Source organism: Haemaphysalis longicornis, unplaced genomic scaffold (assembly GCF_048455015.1).
Source record: "Haemaphysalis longicornis isolate Haplotype H1 unplaced genomic scaffold, Haemaphysalis longicornis Haplotype H1 scaffold_9, whole genome shotgun sequence".
NCBI lineage: Eukaryota > Metazoa > Arthropoda > Arachnida > Ixodida > Ixodidae > Haemaphysalis > Haemaphysalis longicornis.
The window spans coordinates 78,872,155-78,884,701 of record NW_027526460.1 but is presented as its reverse complement, the minus strand read 5'-3'; the positions used below and the strand labels follow the sequence as shown (position 1 = coordinate 78,884,701).

At 45.6% G+C, this 12,547-nt stretch overlaps 1 protein-coding gene across 1 annotated transcript in view; it reads left to right on the top strand.

The window, feature by feature from the left end:
• The window catches only part of LOC144153022 (transient receptor potential cation channel subfamily A member 1 homolog), a 45,879-nt gene extending 34,093 nt beyond the window's left edge, over positions 1–11,786 (top strand). Inside the window, exons 12-22 of the mRNA XM_077684657.1 lie at positions 301–446; positions 2,858–2,979; positions 3,514–3,684; positions 4,135–4,235; positions 5,294–5,493; positions 5,767–5,899; positions 5,969–6,100; positions 7,805–8,005; positions 9,419–9,658; positions 10,724–10,894; positions 11,495–11,786. Coding sequence (XP_077540783.1) covers positions 301–446; positions 2,858–2,979; positions 3,514–3,684; positions 4,135–4,235; positions 5,294–5,493; positions 5,767–5,899; positions 5,969–6,100; positions 7,805–8,005; positions 9,419–9,658; positions 10,724–10,894; positions 11,495–11,689 — 1,812 coding nt within the window. The 3' untranslated portion in view covers positions 11,690–11,786. The remainder of the gene's footprint in view (positions 1–300; positions 447–2,857; positions 2,980–3,513; positions 3,685–4,134; positions 4,236–5,293; positions 5,494–5,766; positions 5,900–5,968; positions 6,101–7,804; positions 8,006–9,418; positions 9,659–10,723; positions 10,895–11,494) is intronic.
• Positions 11,787–12,547: the final 761 nt, after the last annotated feature.

Here is a 12,547-nt window from a genome sequence, read left to right as displayed (position 1 = left end):
AAGTGTAATGAGCCGGGTGTATCGTTCCCTACTGAAAGGGTTTTGTGCAGTCACGAGTTAGGTTACACGAAGCATTTATGGGCTCATAGAAAACTCATTATCCGAGCAATAATCCAATTTAGAACAAATATTCAAACAGTTTAGAGTGAATTCGTCTTCAGATCTTCAGATACACATGCAGTCCATCGTAAATTAGGATTGCTTCCAAAGTTCCTCTAGTGTTTCCGAAAATACTCGCGTGAAAAATGTACCAGGTGCTGTACTAGATGCAACAGGAAGTGTAAAGCATTGTTTCCTCAGAACAGGCCACTGCACATCGCTGCCCAGTTTGGCAATGAGGCTGTTGTGAAACTCCTGCTGAGCCGCAAAGACGTTCAAGATTTTGTCTGCAAGAGAAACGCCAACAAGAAGAATTGCCTCGACATAGCTATCGACGAAGATCACAGGTAGGGTTACCCTTTTCTCTTTAAAGACGATAGTCTCTCCTGAACTAATTGAACGCGGAAATTTTGGACTGTCTGTATGTCTGTTTGTCTATCTCTATGTCCCTCGGTTCGGCAGCCCAGCCAAAGTTAACCAGATGTTGAACGAGCCGTTTATATCGGCAAAGCTATGTGTAAACCTCTAAATCTGGCGGTAACATTCATACTTGTCAACATTGTTGAGCAAAAACGAAGCATTAACACAAATACATAAGTGATATTTGGAATGTTCCTCTATTACAAAATAGTTTGATTTTAATTAAATGTGGCTGCTTGATTCAATCTAAAAATACGCCAGAAGATTACAAAAAGTGGTCGCCCCCGACAGCAGCCCCTCCTGGCGGTATTCCAAGAAGTCAAACAGTAACAGTAGCGAAAGGATCCTGTAGGTGGCGCATGGAACGCGCGTGAAGCAGTAAAACGCGCTAAAATTGAATTGACTTGAGCAAACATTTAGCGTGTTTATCGCGGGAGAAGCGAAACGGCAGATGAAGAGCATGAAAGGTAAACTGTAAAGAGAAGGGGAGGCATTTACATGGCAGGGGCAGCAAACGACAACGGTCTCTAGACGACATTTGCAACGAAGTGGGCAGATACGCAGTTAATGTTTTCACAAGTGTCTATGCACCACCTGCCTGCGAATGTAGAATGCAGTGCCCACACTCCCCATAAAAATGTCTATGCATGCCAGTGAGGTGCTTGTCACAGAATTGTGCGGTAATTTAGTGGCCGATGTCTCGGACGGGAGGAGCGACAAACAACTCCACCCTACGTGCGGATTCGAGGATGTGGTTCGGACCTGCTAACCGGCGATAGGTCCACGCCTGATTGGCCACGGCTGGGAGACACAAGACGGGGCACGGGATAACCATTTCAAAACAAAGCACATTTACTTTTTCCGCATACACAGGAAATCAGGAACAGGCTGACAAAGGGGGTATGAAGACCACACAACGTACTGCAGTTGACACCCCGTTGGGGTCAGAGCTGCAAAGAAACAGACATTGTACATTGATCACAACGACCGTAGGTGAAGGGGATAGTAAAGTAAAGTTTACAATAGGCGGTGTTGGAGGCTTCCCCCAACTGCTAACAAAGGCCAGAGACGAATACATACAGCATGGTGCACTGAGGGAAGCGAATATAGAAGCCCATGCAGTCCACTTAGAGGAGTACATCAGAGAAGACGAGTAGAAAGAGTCCGAAGAAGGGTGGAGAAGGGGAGAACATCTTAGCTGTGGTCCGGCTGATGGTCTTGCCGGGGTGACGGAGGCTGTCGGTCGTCTGTGGTGGGGCGCCGCTCATCAGCGACGCAATTTGGGCGAACTTCGGCCGCGCACTTTCACCTCCTTGAGGCGATCTTCGGGGGCCCGGAGTTCACTGCCGTCATCGCTCGGCCTCCCCAGCACAGCTCTCAAGGCCGACGCCGCGTCCCGGCCGTCCGTCCGGCCACCGCCAGTTCTCAGCCCATTCTCCCCGGAAACCCCGCGCTGCACCGTGCACACAGTCCCTTGGGACGCGCGTTTTCCAGGAATCCACGGGGCGTAGGCTTCTGTTGGCCGCGGCACTCTCGCCTGCCTCTCTCCCCCCGAAACACACGCTCCCCTTGGCCCAAAGATGGCGAACGGCAAAAAAAAGAAGCCGTCAAGGAGGGACATGAATTTCGCGACAATGCTATAACGAATATTACACGCAAGGTAAACATCCTGATAAAATGCGGGATTTTTTCTTTTGTTGGCTTACGTAATATAGTCCAATCCGGCTGCTACGGTATTTTTAAAGACAACTGGATCCCCGCCAAAATTCTCTTCCCCTGCGGATGTGTTAAGAGTGGTTCCCAGTTAACAAACTTTCCGGCTGTTTGCTCTTTTTGTATACATCGTATTCGGACAGCCCTTAAGCCCTTCAGCAGCCCGTTTCGAGCTCTTTGCTTCTGTATTTGGAATGTGTAGGCAAGTTCCTACACTGAAATTAGCAGATTCTGCCTTTTTGTGACGGTTTACACATATCACCCAAACACATCTTGCCTGTGTATATTTTCTAAGCATCTGAAGCACTCTTTAGGGCCTAATTTTTTTAAGCACTACATTTTTAGTTTACCTAAGCAGGTATTGTTTGCCTAGTTTCCAGAACAATAACTGAGATGCCAAGCATAGCAGGCTTTAATGCTAAGTATCATTGCATAGCCACAGCCTTCCTATTCTGCTTTCATTAGCTCGTTTGTAAGAATAGTCATTTTTTAGAAGTGGAAATTTTGATGTCCTGTGGGAGTGACGGTTCACATTAACCATGCTGTGAAAAGAAAATTACTTCTCTTGTACCTCGCCGTTCGGGCAACAAACGGTTACAAGTCATCTCTTTCTTGACATTTTCAGGGGCGTCGTGGAAGCACTGCTAAAATGCCGCTTCTGGAAAGAGCTGCTCCAGAACTCCACCGAGAGTGAACAATATGGGACTCACCAGACCCCGCTACGAAACCTCATTCGCTCGATGCCAGGTGGTTCTCATTTCTTTACCACTACAAATATTGTTATCACCACAACTGTTATTACCACAAACTTGCGACGTATAAGGTAACTGTGCCACTTAAACACGGACGGTTGTCTTCAATTTCCCAAAATTTCTCCAAACTTACATGGCTTAAACAAACAACCATGGAAGAGATAACTGCTCCTTAAAATTTCCTTCTGAAAAGTTCGTCTGTGGATGTATCTTTGCCAATGTCTTATGGGGATAGAATAAGGAGAAATCCATGTGCACCTATATGTCCGAAAATGAAGGTAAAATATGTTCAGTTCATTCGTTGTTTCTCAGATTGATGTCACGTTTCAAAGTTTTTTGCAGTAAAACAACTAAAAACGGAAAATTTTTTGGCAGGTATGCATGAATTTTCGCTGCATTGTAGCTAACTGTCTTTAATGTGTTATAAAACGCCACATTTTTCGGAGTCGAATCCCGGCCCTTCTGCTTGAGTTACTCTGAGCGTTGAGTGTCTACGTCTACACACTGACCTTACGTACATTGTTCCCAGATCTCGCAACACTGGTGTTCGACAGTTGCGTGATAGTGGAAGCTGCTTCAGATGAAGACCCCAACAAGTCGGTAACCTACCAGTATCAGTTCCTGGACGACGCTTTCTCCAGCTACGGCCCCGAGGACTCTGGCGACGAAAGCGACTCAGACTCGGACTCACCGGCTCCCGGTTAGTACGAAGAAGCCAGCCTGGCACATCGAAAGACCTTTTTGCCAGTTAGTAAAGCATTTGATGAATGGGGAGCTGGCTATGAAAGAACAGCAGTTTCTTTCTGTTTGGTATGCAAGGGCGAAGATTAAAGGGCATAGAAGTGTATAGCGCATGAATACTATAGTGACGCCAGGAGGCTGGCTTTTGAAGCTCAGTATAGCAGCGAGTCCAGAACAGTTATGACGAGTTCACAGGAGCTGTTCAGGTAGTTTCAAGAAATGAGAATAGGTCTTGTGAGTCGCCGGGTTACTGCATGCATTTAAGGTTCCAGGAGGAGGTGATTAGCAGGCTGGGTGAATTGATTAACGTGAGTCCATCTGTCTGGCTGCTACCCGTAGCAAGCTGTTGCTGCTATCACCCCAAATACAAGTTTGTCAGCACAAGGTTGTATGTGTGTATCTCTTGCAGTACGGAAAATCTACGATGACAACGGCAACGTCCTTCCTGGCAGCACCCTCTACTCAAAAGACTTCGGTACTCTCAAGCAAAATCACCCATTGATGATAATGGTGCGTACAAACAAACAAGTTTGTTGCATTGCTAAATCAGTCCCCGGTTAGCACCATCGGTATGTGCTTGATAGCGAAACATTCAAAATCATGAATCACAAAAATATATCTGCTATTTAAATCACATACAAAGTCAATTACGACACAGTTCACGCAAATCTCACAACGGCTGACGCTTATCTGTTCTTCCGCCGCATTAAGTAACAATGACTTAGGAAGGTACACTGAGATTGCGCCTCGTATGACAGTCTTGAATCTATCGGTTGGTCGCCTGAATGCATGCGATGCATTTTCTAGCCTACATTTCTGCTACCACTGACTGATTATTACCATGATTTTGCTAGCAATTGTTTCATTGGCGAGCTATGCCCGAGAGAACGCAAACCATTTTTCAGTCTTACATTGTTAGGCACTTCTAGAGTGACCTTTTAAAAGCGCTATTTAGATACAGAGTTTGAAAAGGTGCAGAAGTTATAAGGTGCATTTCAGGGTGCGCAAGATCTTTCAGGTTTTATGCAGTTGTTTGCGAAGGATTACCGACCAATTATGTGCGCTTGTAAAGGAAGTATAATTGCAGAAAAGTACTAACTCAATAGGCATCTGGAGCAAGAGGACCAGTAACGAAGGAAGGCTCGGTTGCCGCCATTTTACTTCTTTCTGTTTGCGTTAAAGTTCTCTTCTGCACGTGTGGAGTGCGAATTTCGTACGTGAGTCGAAGGAGGGCGCCACGGACAAGCCCTTCGTCTCTCATCCAAATTGTGCGCTTTGCACGCGTTAAGTGGAGTACCAACGACCCACCCCCAAAATCCACCTTAGGCTATATATCCGCTGATGATTGATTATTTTATTTAACACACCGAGAAGCCACCCGGGCTGCGAGGTACGCCGCAGCGAACGACGACGGATAATCCTCAGTCTCTTAATACCAGGGTCCCATTGCATATTCCACACGGCCTACATTTGTTAAGTCAAAAGCTGCATTTATTTAGCGTGCATGATACTGTGAAATTCGGTTATTACATGAGCCAACACGGAGAATGTCTTTCGTATTCGTACAGGCGAACGAGAGACGTCGTGCGCTTCTGGGTCATGAGCTTTGCAAAAGCCTGCTACTACACAAGTGGGAAAGCTTCGGCCGCTACGTCTACTATGGCACCATGTCCATCTACATGCTCTTCCTGGCCTGCCTTACCTCTTTCGCCATGGGCACCCCAGCGCCCTGCCCACTGGACTTCCCACACTTCAACACCACCTGCTCGTGAGCACCGTTTTCATTCGTGTCTTCTTAATAGCCGCGAAAGAAAGTGCTGTCCTGTCCAGCCTAGCCTTTACAACACTTTCGGCACTTTCGCGTTGATGAAAAAAGACCTCAGCCGTGTCACTCGTAAGCAGAATCACATTTATGTCAGTTTATTTGTCATTGGCGTGCATCCTCTCCACAGTGTCGTAGGTTGTGTATGACCTAAGAATCTGCATCTAACAACAATGTCCAAATTCAGGGCATTATATCGAAGCTTCTTCACTATTACAGGTTTATCTCGCGATACAACACCTGCGCTGTCATCGGCGAGGCGTCTGACGAGGGACAGTACATGCAGACGGACTTTGCACGAAAGGCTAAAATAATAATCTTCCTCGTGTCACTGGTTTTCCTTGTCAAGGAGGTAAGGCCTTATATCCACACTTTAGCGTGCTTGCTAACAGCGGGGTGAAAGAAAAACGGGGCGGCGTAGCTTTTCCAGATGTATAACACGCGCTGGAACTACCTCGACTTGGAGAACCTCTCGGAGTGGAGCTGCTACGTGTGCTCGCTACTGTTCGTCTTCAACTTCACGGACTGTTCGGCCTCGACTGGTGTTCCGGAGGTATTCCTGTTTTAGTATTCCTTCAAAACCTCCAAACCTATGGCAGCCATTGTTTCCTAAGAAGGATAGTGACATTTTGAGACATTTTGTCCGTGGCCGATTGTTTCTTCAATGACAGATACATGACACGTATTATTTTGTGAAGCAGAAAGCGCTTACGAGAACTTTGTTTTGGCGAGTTCCAATGGCTACGTATTATGAACAGTGCTCTTTACGTGACATGTCGCCATGTCGCCATGCGTGACATGTCGCCATGTTGACATCTCACGTGCTCACGTACTGACATGTCACGCGCACGACATGTCACGTGACATGTCGCCATGCCGGAAAAAGGCTTCCTTTTTCGTCTGTGTTACACATGCACGACAGGAATTCACAGCACAGGGTTCTTGTGAGCTGCGAATTGTATTAAGCCAACTAAAGCAATTGCTCTGAAGGGAAGAATTTTATTAATAATAATCTTTTGTAAACTTAGGTAATTATTTGTAGTGCTGGCAATATTTCTCAAAGTGTCATTTTGATGAAATGCTTAACGAACTCTTTTTGTTATGTTTTTGCCATGTTTCTGTTCCATTGAGCACACTCCAACTTAATTTTGCTGATCATTAGATCAGAATTTAGATCAGATTAGGGTCTCAGTTCTCTGACTTCGGGACCCTTGTCTGTAAACTTTCTCTGTAACCGTTTACTTTTGATGAATAAACTTTACCTTCAACGTCAATCTTACAATAAGTACATTACTGTTTATCTCATAAACTAATTAACTTATCCTTCGTACAACGGAAACAGAATATTAACAATGCATCACGTGACATGTCGGTTGCTTTTAAACACTGCAAAAGTCAATTTTGCGAATTTAAACACCCGTCATTGAGTGCAGAAGTGTTGCAAGCTGGGCGAGTTAAACGATAGTCTTGAAGAAGCCCAGCGCCCAGTGCAGTACATGTGTTTCCTCACTCTGTCTCCGTATTCGTCGCACTGTATTCACTCAATAGTACCTGTAGGCACTCGCAGTCCACAAAGTGTTGGTAAATTTGGTTGTATTTGTGTATTCAGCATAGTAAAACAAACTGTAGAAGCAAAATTCAGTTATTTTGAAAACGTACGCTACGTAAAATAGATTAGGCGAGGAACAAGCTTGCGCTTAGGGGCTTTCGGGAAGCATTCAGACATAATATGAAGTCGCTTCCTTTGCCAATGAAAAAGTGGAAAACAAATGTATGCTTTCCTTATAACCCATAGATAATACCATCCACCATCTTACAGAGCATCTTGGAAGAACACCGTCATCATTTATCGAAATAAGAAAAGATGTGTGACATGGTGCTTTATGATAGCAAGTGCGTATTGTGGAATGAAGAGATTAAAGATGAGGACATCACAGTTTCAATTAGAGAAAAAAAGTGTTGCGGAAACCATATGGTGCGAAAGACGAACAACAGGTAGGTTAATCAAAAAGCGCGGCAGCTACCAGAAGGGCGATTAGTCGCCGAGGAAGTGGCAATACAAGATTACGTAATTAGCTAAGGAACTTCGGGTGCGAGGGATGCATTGAACCGAGGCAAGATACTTGTGTGCGGAAGTTTATGGAAGAGGATTTATCCTGCAATGGACACATAACTGATTATTATTATGAATATTATTACTACGTTCTTGATTGTCACGAGGACAGGAAATAACAATACTTTTGCTCTGTCCCACCAGCCTTGGCAGTGGCACTTGGGCGTCGTGTCAGTGTTCCTCAGCTGGGCGTTGCTGGTGATCTACATTCGAAAGCTGCCTTTCCTCGGCATCTACGTCGTCATGTTCACAAATGTACTCAGCACTTTCTGTCAGTTTTTCATGGTATTCTTCCTCTTCATCGTGGCCTTTGCGCTGACCTTCTTCGCACTTCTGCAAAATCAGGTAAGGAATCACCTGCCGCATAAGCAAAACAATACCTTTCTTGTGAACGCTTTCACTAGGTTTTGAGACAGCTTATTTGTTATCTTAACATTGTTTGTTGGCGATTTGTTCTCTCCGTTCGCTTGTGTGGCAACATAAAGCCACGCAAGCTGCGTGTCGAGATGTCCAAAATCGAAGTACGGAAATCAAATTTGTAGATCAAAGAGTATAGGCTTTGGTGATGGGCGTAAATCTTGCTGTACTAGCAGGGAGGTAAACTCGGGCGATCTATAAGCGCCATAATCTATAACTACGAAGCCATAGGCTTATGGCACAGATTGCACTGAACAAATATTTCATGTACAATGATAAATAAGCTGCGTGCATATACTGCATTTTTATCTTCGGAGCTCTTACTCTATGAACTTTTATCTACATCAACCCCTCACCCCCCACAGGCCGTTAACCCGTCCTTAAGCAAGATGATGATGATGATGATGATGATTGTCGCGCAATTACCAAAGGGCAGTTACAAATAAAGCTTGCATCTCCTGATGGCTCCGTCAGAAAGTTGCCGAGATTGAGGGATAGTGGCGCCTCTAGCGGACGGGTACCTGCCCTGATAATTTGCCAATACAAACACGGCAATGCGCCCCGCACAAGTCTTCCTAACTAAACACATCGTCATTTTATTCCGAAACTGTTCGTAGCCTTACAAGGCACAACTGCTCAAAAGAATTTAGGGGTTTTAATTTGATTAGGAGAGCGATGCACATTGCCCACTTCCGGGAGTGACGTTATTTATAACCTCGGCGGCCAGCTGACAAAGCATGAAGCACGCTTTCACTTGGTACTGGATAAATAATGACAAAAACGGGAAAGACGTCCTAGATATACATTTTCACGGTGTATATAGTCTTACAACTTTGAAGAGCCACATTAGATATGACGTCAAGCAATGGGCTTGAGAGAAGCCCGCTGGCTGCACTGCCGGCGTCTTTCCACAAATGTTGCTCTGTCTTGTTTTAAAGTTTATCTATATACCTCCATACGGGAGCTATACAGAGCTCCATACGGGAGCTGCGGTATGAAGGAACCCTATCGGCGATCGGTTCGTAGCACCCCGTGAAATGATGAAACATGTTCGCGAACAACTGGGGAGTGCGTACCGGCTCCTCCGGATGGCCGCAGCATCGCCAGGCATGGTATATTGTGCGCATGCACATACAAATAGGCCTGTTCGCCAAACAGTACGACTCTTGATGAGCTTACGGCACATCGCGCTGCACAACAGGCGGCCGTGAATAGATTACTTGTCACTGTCGTCGAATTGGTGCACCTGTATTTATACCAGCCGAATTTTCGAAGTCGCATCTTCATGAACTGGAGAGAAGCGAATTTTCGATGCTATTTCTCTCTTGTCCTTCTTCACAGGCTCCATTTGACACTCCGTACAAAGCCATTATGAAGACAACCGTGATGATGGTTGGCGAGATCGAGTATGACAGCATATTTACGGAGAATGTGCTTCCGTATGAGACGTCCTCGTACATACTGATGGCCATGTTCATAGTGCTCATGACCATCATAACATCCAACCTGTTGGTCGGTCTCGCGGTCGATGATATAAAGGTGGTCCTGGAGCAGGCTGAACTCAAGAGACTTGGAATGCAGGTAGGACAAAATTTTTGTATGCCGTTTTCACATGTATGCAGCAGTACCGTGTTTATTGTCTCAGTATGTGCATATAGATTATCGTGGTATGAAGGCACTGACTGCATAGGTCCGCATGCGAGTGCATCAGATCACCCTCCTCTTTTCACATTATTGCAGGTTACTCAACTTCGCTTGCTGCCTAATGATTTGTTTGACCATATATCTATTTCCACTACTCTATTAAGTGAGCCCACACATAATTTTCGGCGCAGTTCTCGTCGTATTGTCAATGTCCTTGTCTTTTTTTTTGCATTGCTTTCCCGGAAACAAAGTACGCCACGAACATTTTCCATCTGCATTTTTTTCCCCACAAAACTTCCAGGGCTTCGCACAATTTTCCTGAGACTGAAGGCCTCTAGACCTATTTGTTGTGAGCAACCATACGAGAAACAGCACAAAATATTTAACACGAAGATCGCTATTCCACTGTCAAAATTTTGGTTGTGTGACCACTGGGTTATGCGGCCGTGTACTGCTCTCATGGTACCTGGGTTAGACGACACACCTTTCGTAATGCAAGTACGAGTAGCCATGTTCTGTTTCTTGTGGTATATTCTTCGCAGTACATATACGTAATCACAGTTCGGATGCAATGCTCTTCCGTTACTACGTGTCAATTTTTAAGCTTGCGTAAGCAACCGATGATGTGTTTCGGAAACACTGGACTCTGAAGGTGCAGCGCATGAAGTCCTTTACATGAAGATGCATAACATGTCATGCAGCCACACAGCGGTAGCAAGTTGTGGAGGCGACCGTGAAATCGGAAGGGATTCAAAGCCTGCACTGAACGGCTGTCACTGAAACATTCTGTATCAATATTCAAATCGTTAGCTCAAGCCAGCCTGGAATGAATTCATTTAACTTTAAATTTTACGTGGCATACAGATTGTGTGTAATTCGCGAAAGTATCCTGTCACATATTTGACATACACGTGCCTGACACGCCTGAGAAAAATCTTCACCGCCGTTATTCTGTGATCTGGTAATAAGTTTCAAAAGAAGAATCATTCTTTTGCCTTGTAGGTAAAGCTCGTGCTGACGGTCGAAACAATGCTGCCCACCTGCGTTCGACGCAGAGTTGTCGTCCAGAAAAGGACGGTAAAGCCCAATAAGAAGACAAAGATGGCCATACTGATGCGACGAATGTTCGGCATCAACGCCCAAACTGTGCAGACTAAGGCGTCAGATGAGAAAGTAAGTACACTGGGGTGCGGATACTAACAGTCGTATTTCAACGTCGGTGTTGTTGTTAACGAAGCTAAAAATGTTGGCGCACCTGTGCCGTGCCAACGGAAGCTCTTGATGCAACAATGCAAACTCTTGATGAAGGCAAAAAGTGAAAAGCCGCTTGTGTCGATATTTCGGATCACGAATCCGGCGCCCTCCACTACTGCGGGACGGGCACCCATTTTCCAGATATTGCTCTGGTGCGTAATAGCCCAGAATTTCGAAATCTTGAATCAATATTTCTTGTTATAAAATATAAGCACTGCAATGAGCCGTAAGAGCGGAGTGTTAAATTTTACCACTGCAATTTCTGAAACATTTTAACACTGAATTTAAACTCCTCCCGCAAAATTATTATTTACTTTTACTTCCCTAATCGGCGGGCTTCATCAACGGCAAGATGCTGTTTCCGCGTCGGTACAACTGACAGTTCACACTCTGTAGTTTAGTTCCAGTGCTGACATTATGGTTCTGTTTATTGGTCTCACGAATAGCAGTTCCCTTTATGATGTTTAGACTCTAATGACGCATATCACCCCTCTCCGCTATCCCTTCCCCTTCCCTTAGTACACGGTCGAGAAGGTTTACGAACATCAGGAAGCCATGGAGCGTATGCTGAAGCACCTCGAGGATCGGATGAACATTCTTACGCAGCAAGGGCACAGGCTGGAGAAGGCCCTCAACGCACTGTCGCGTCGCCTTGAGGATGACGCTGATAGCAGCAGCAGGAACCCGTCGGCGAGAACTTCCATTTCCAATTAGCAGTCTGTGCAATTTGCAGCCCGTATATTGTCACTTATTCTGCACTGCACCCTGACTTTTGGTCGGTGATGAATGCAATAAAGCGGTCACTAATTAATATTACCAGAACTATATAGTTCGTTGCACGAGTTGCCGTTAGCGCGGTGGACGCTACACGGCTCTCAACAACGCCTTCCAAAAAGCGCGTCTAACTCAGCAGGAGATCCTTTTATGGCCGGGTGAAGAAAAGCGACAATAGACGTTGAAGTTTTGGAATAAGAGAGAGAGAAGGGGAGAGAGAGTTAGATAGAGAAAGAGGAGAGAGAGAGAAAACTTTACGTCTCTGGGTTAGGAACGGGGGAAGCAGAGGTCCATGGGGCCGCTGCGACGTCCAGTGAACCCGGCGTCACCAATACTTGAACGGCGATGTCGGGGCTCTCCAGGGTCGGTGCTCTCCAACAGAAATTACGGCGCTCTGTGCGGCGAAGTTGCCTGCAAATTAGGAGTTGCGGCGCAGCTCATTCGGCAGAGCAATTGTCGAAGCTGGCGACGGTTGCGAATCGCTTGGAACAGCCACAGCTCTCGTGTGAACGCCAGCTCCTACGGCGTAGACCAGCAGTACCGACGGCTGATAGGAACGCACCTTGATGAATGTCACGTATTCAGGCAAGAATAAGTTTTCCAAAGGTAATCGGTTTCTTTTTTATGAGCACAAAACTTTTCTTAGTATTACAAACTACAAGCACCGAAACTTTACATATAGTTTTTAAAGAAGTCTGCGTCCTGCTATAGTTGGCGGCAAATGGCAAACCTGCTCCACAAACCTCCTCCACAAACCTCCCCGTTTAATTTCGTACAAAACCAGTTTTTGGTCAGTAA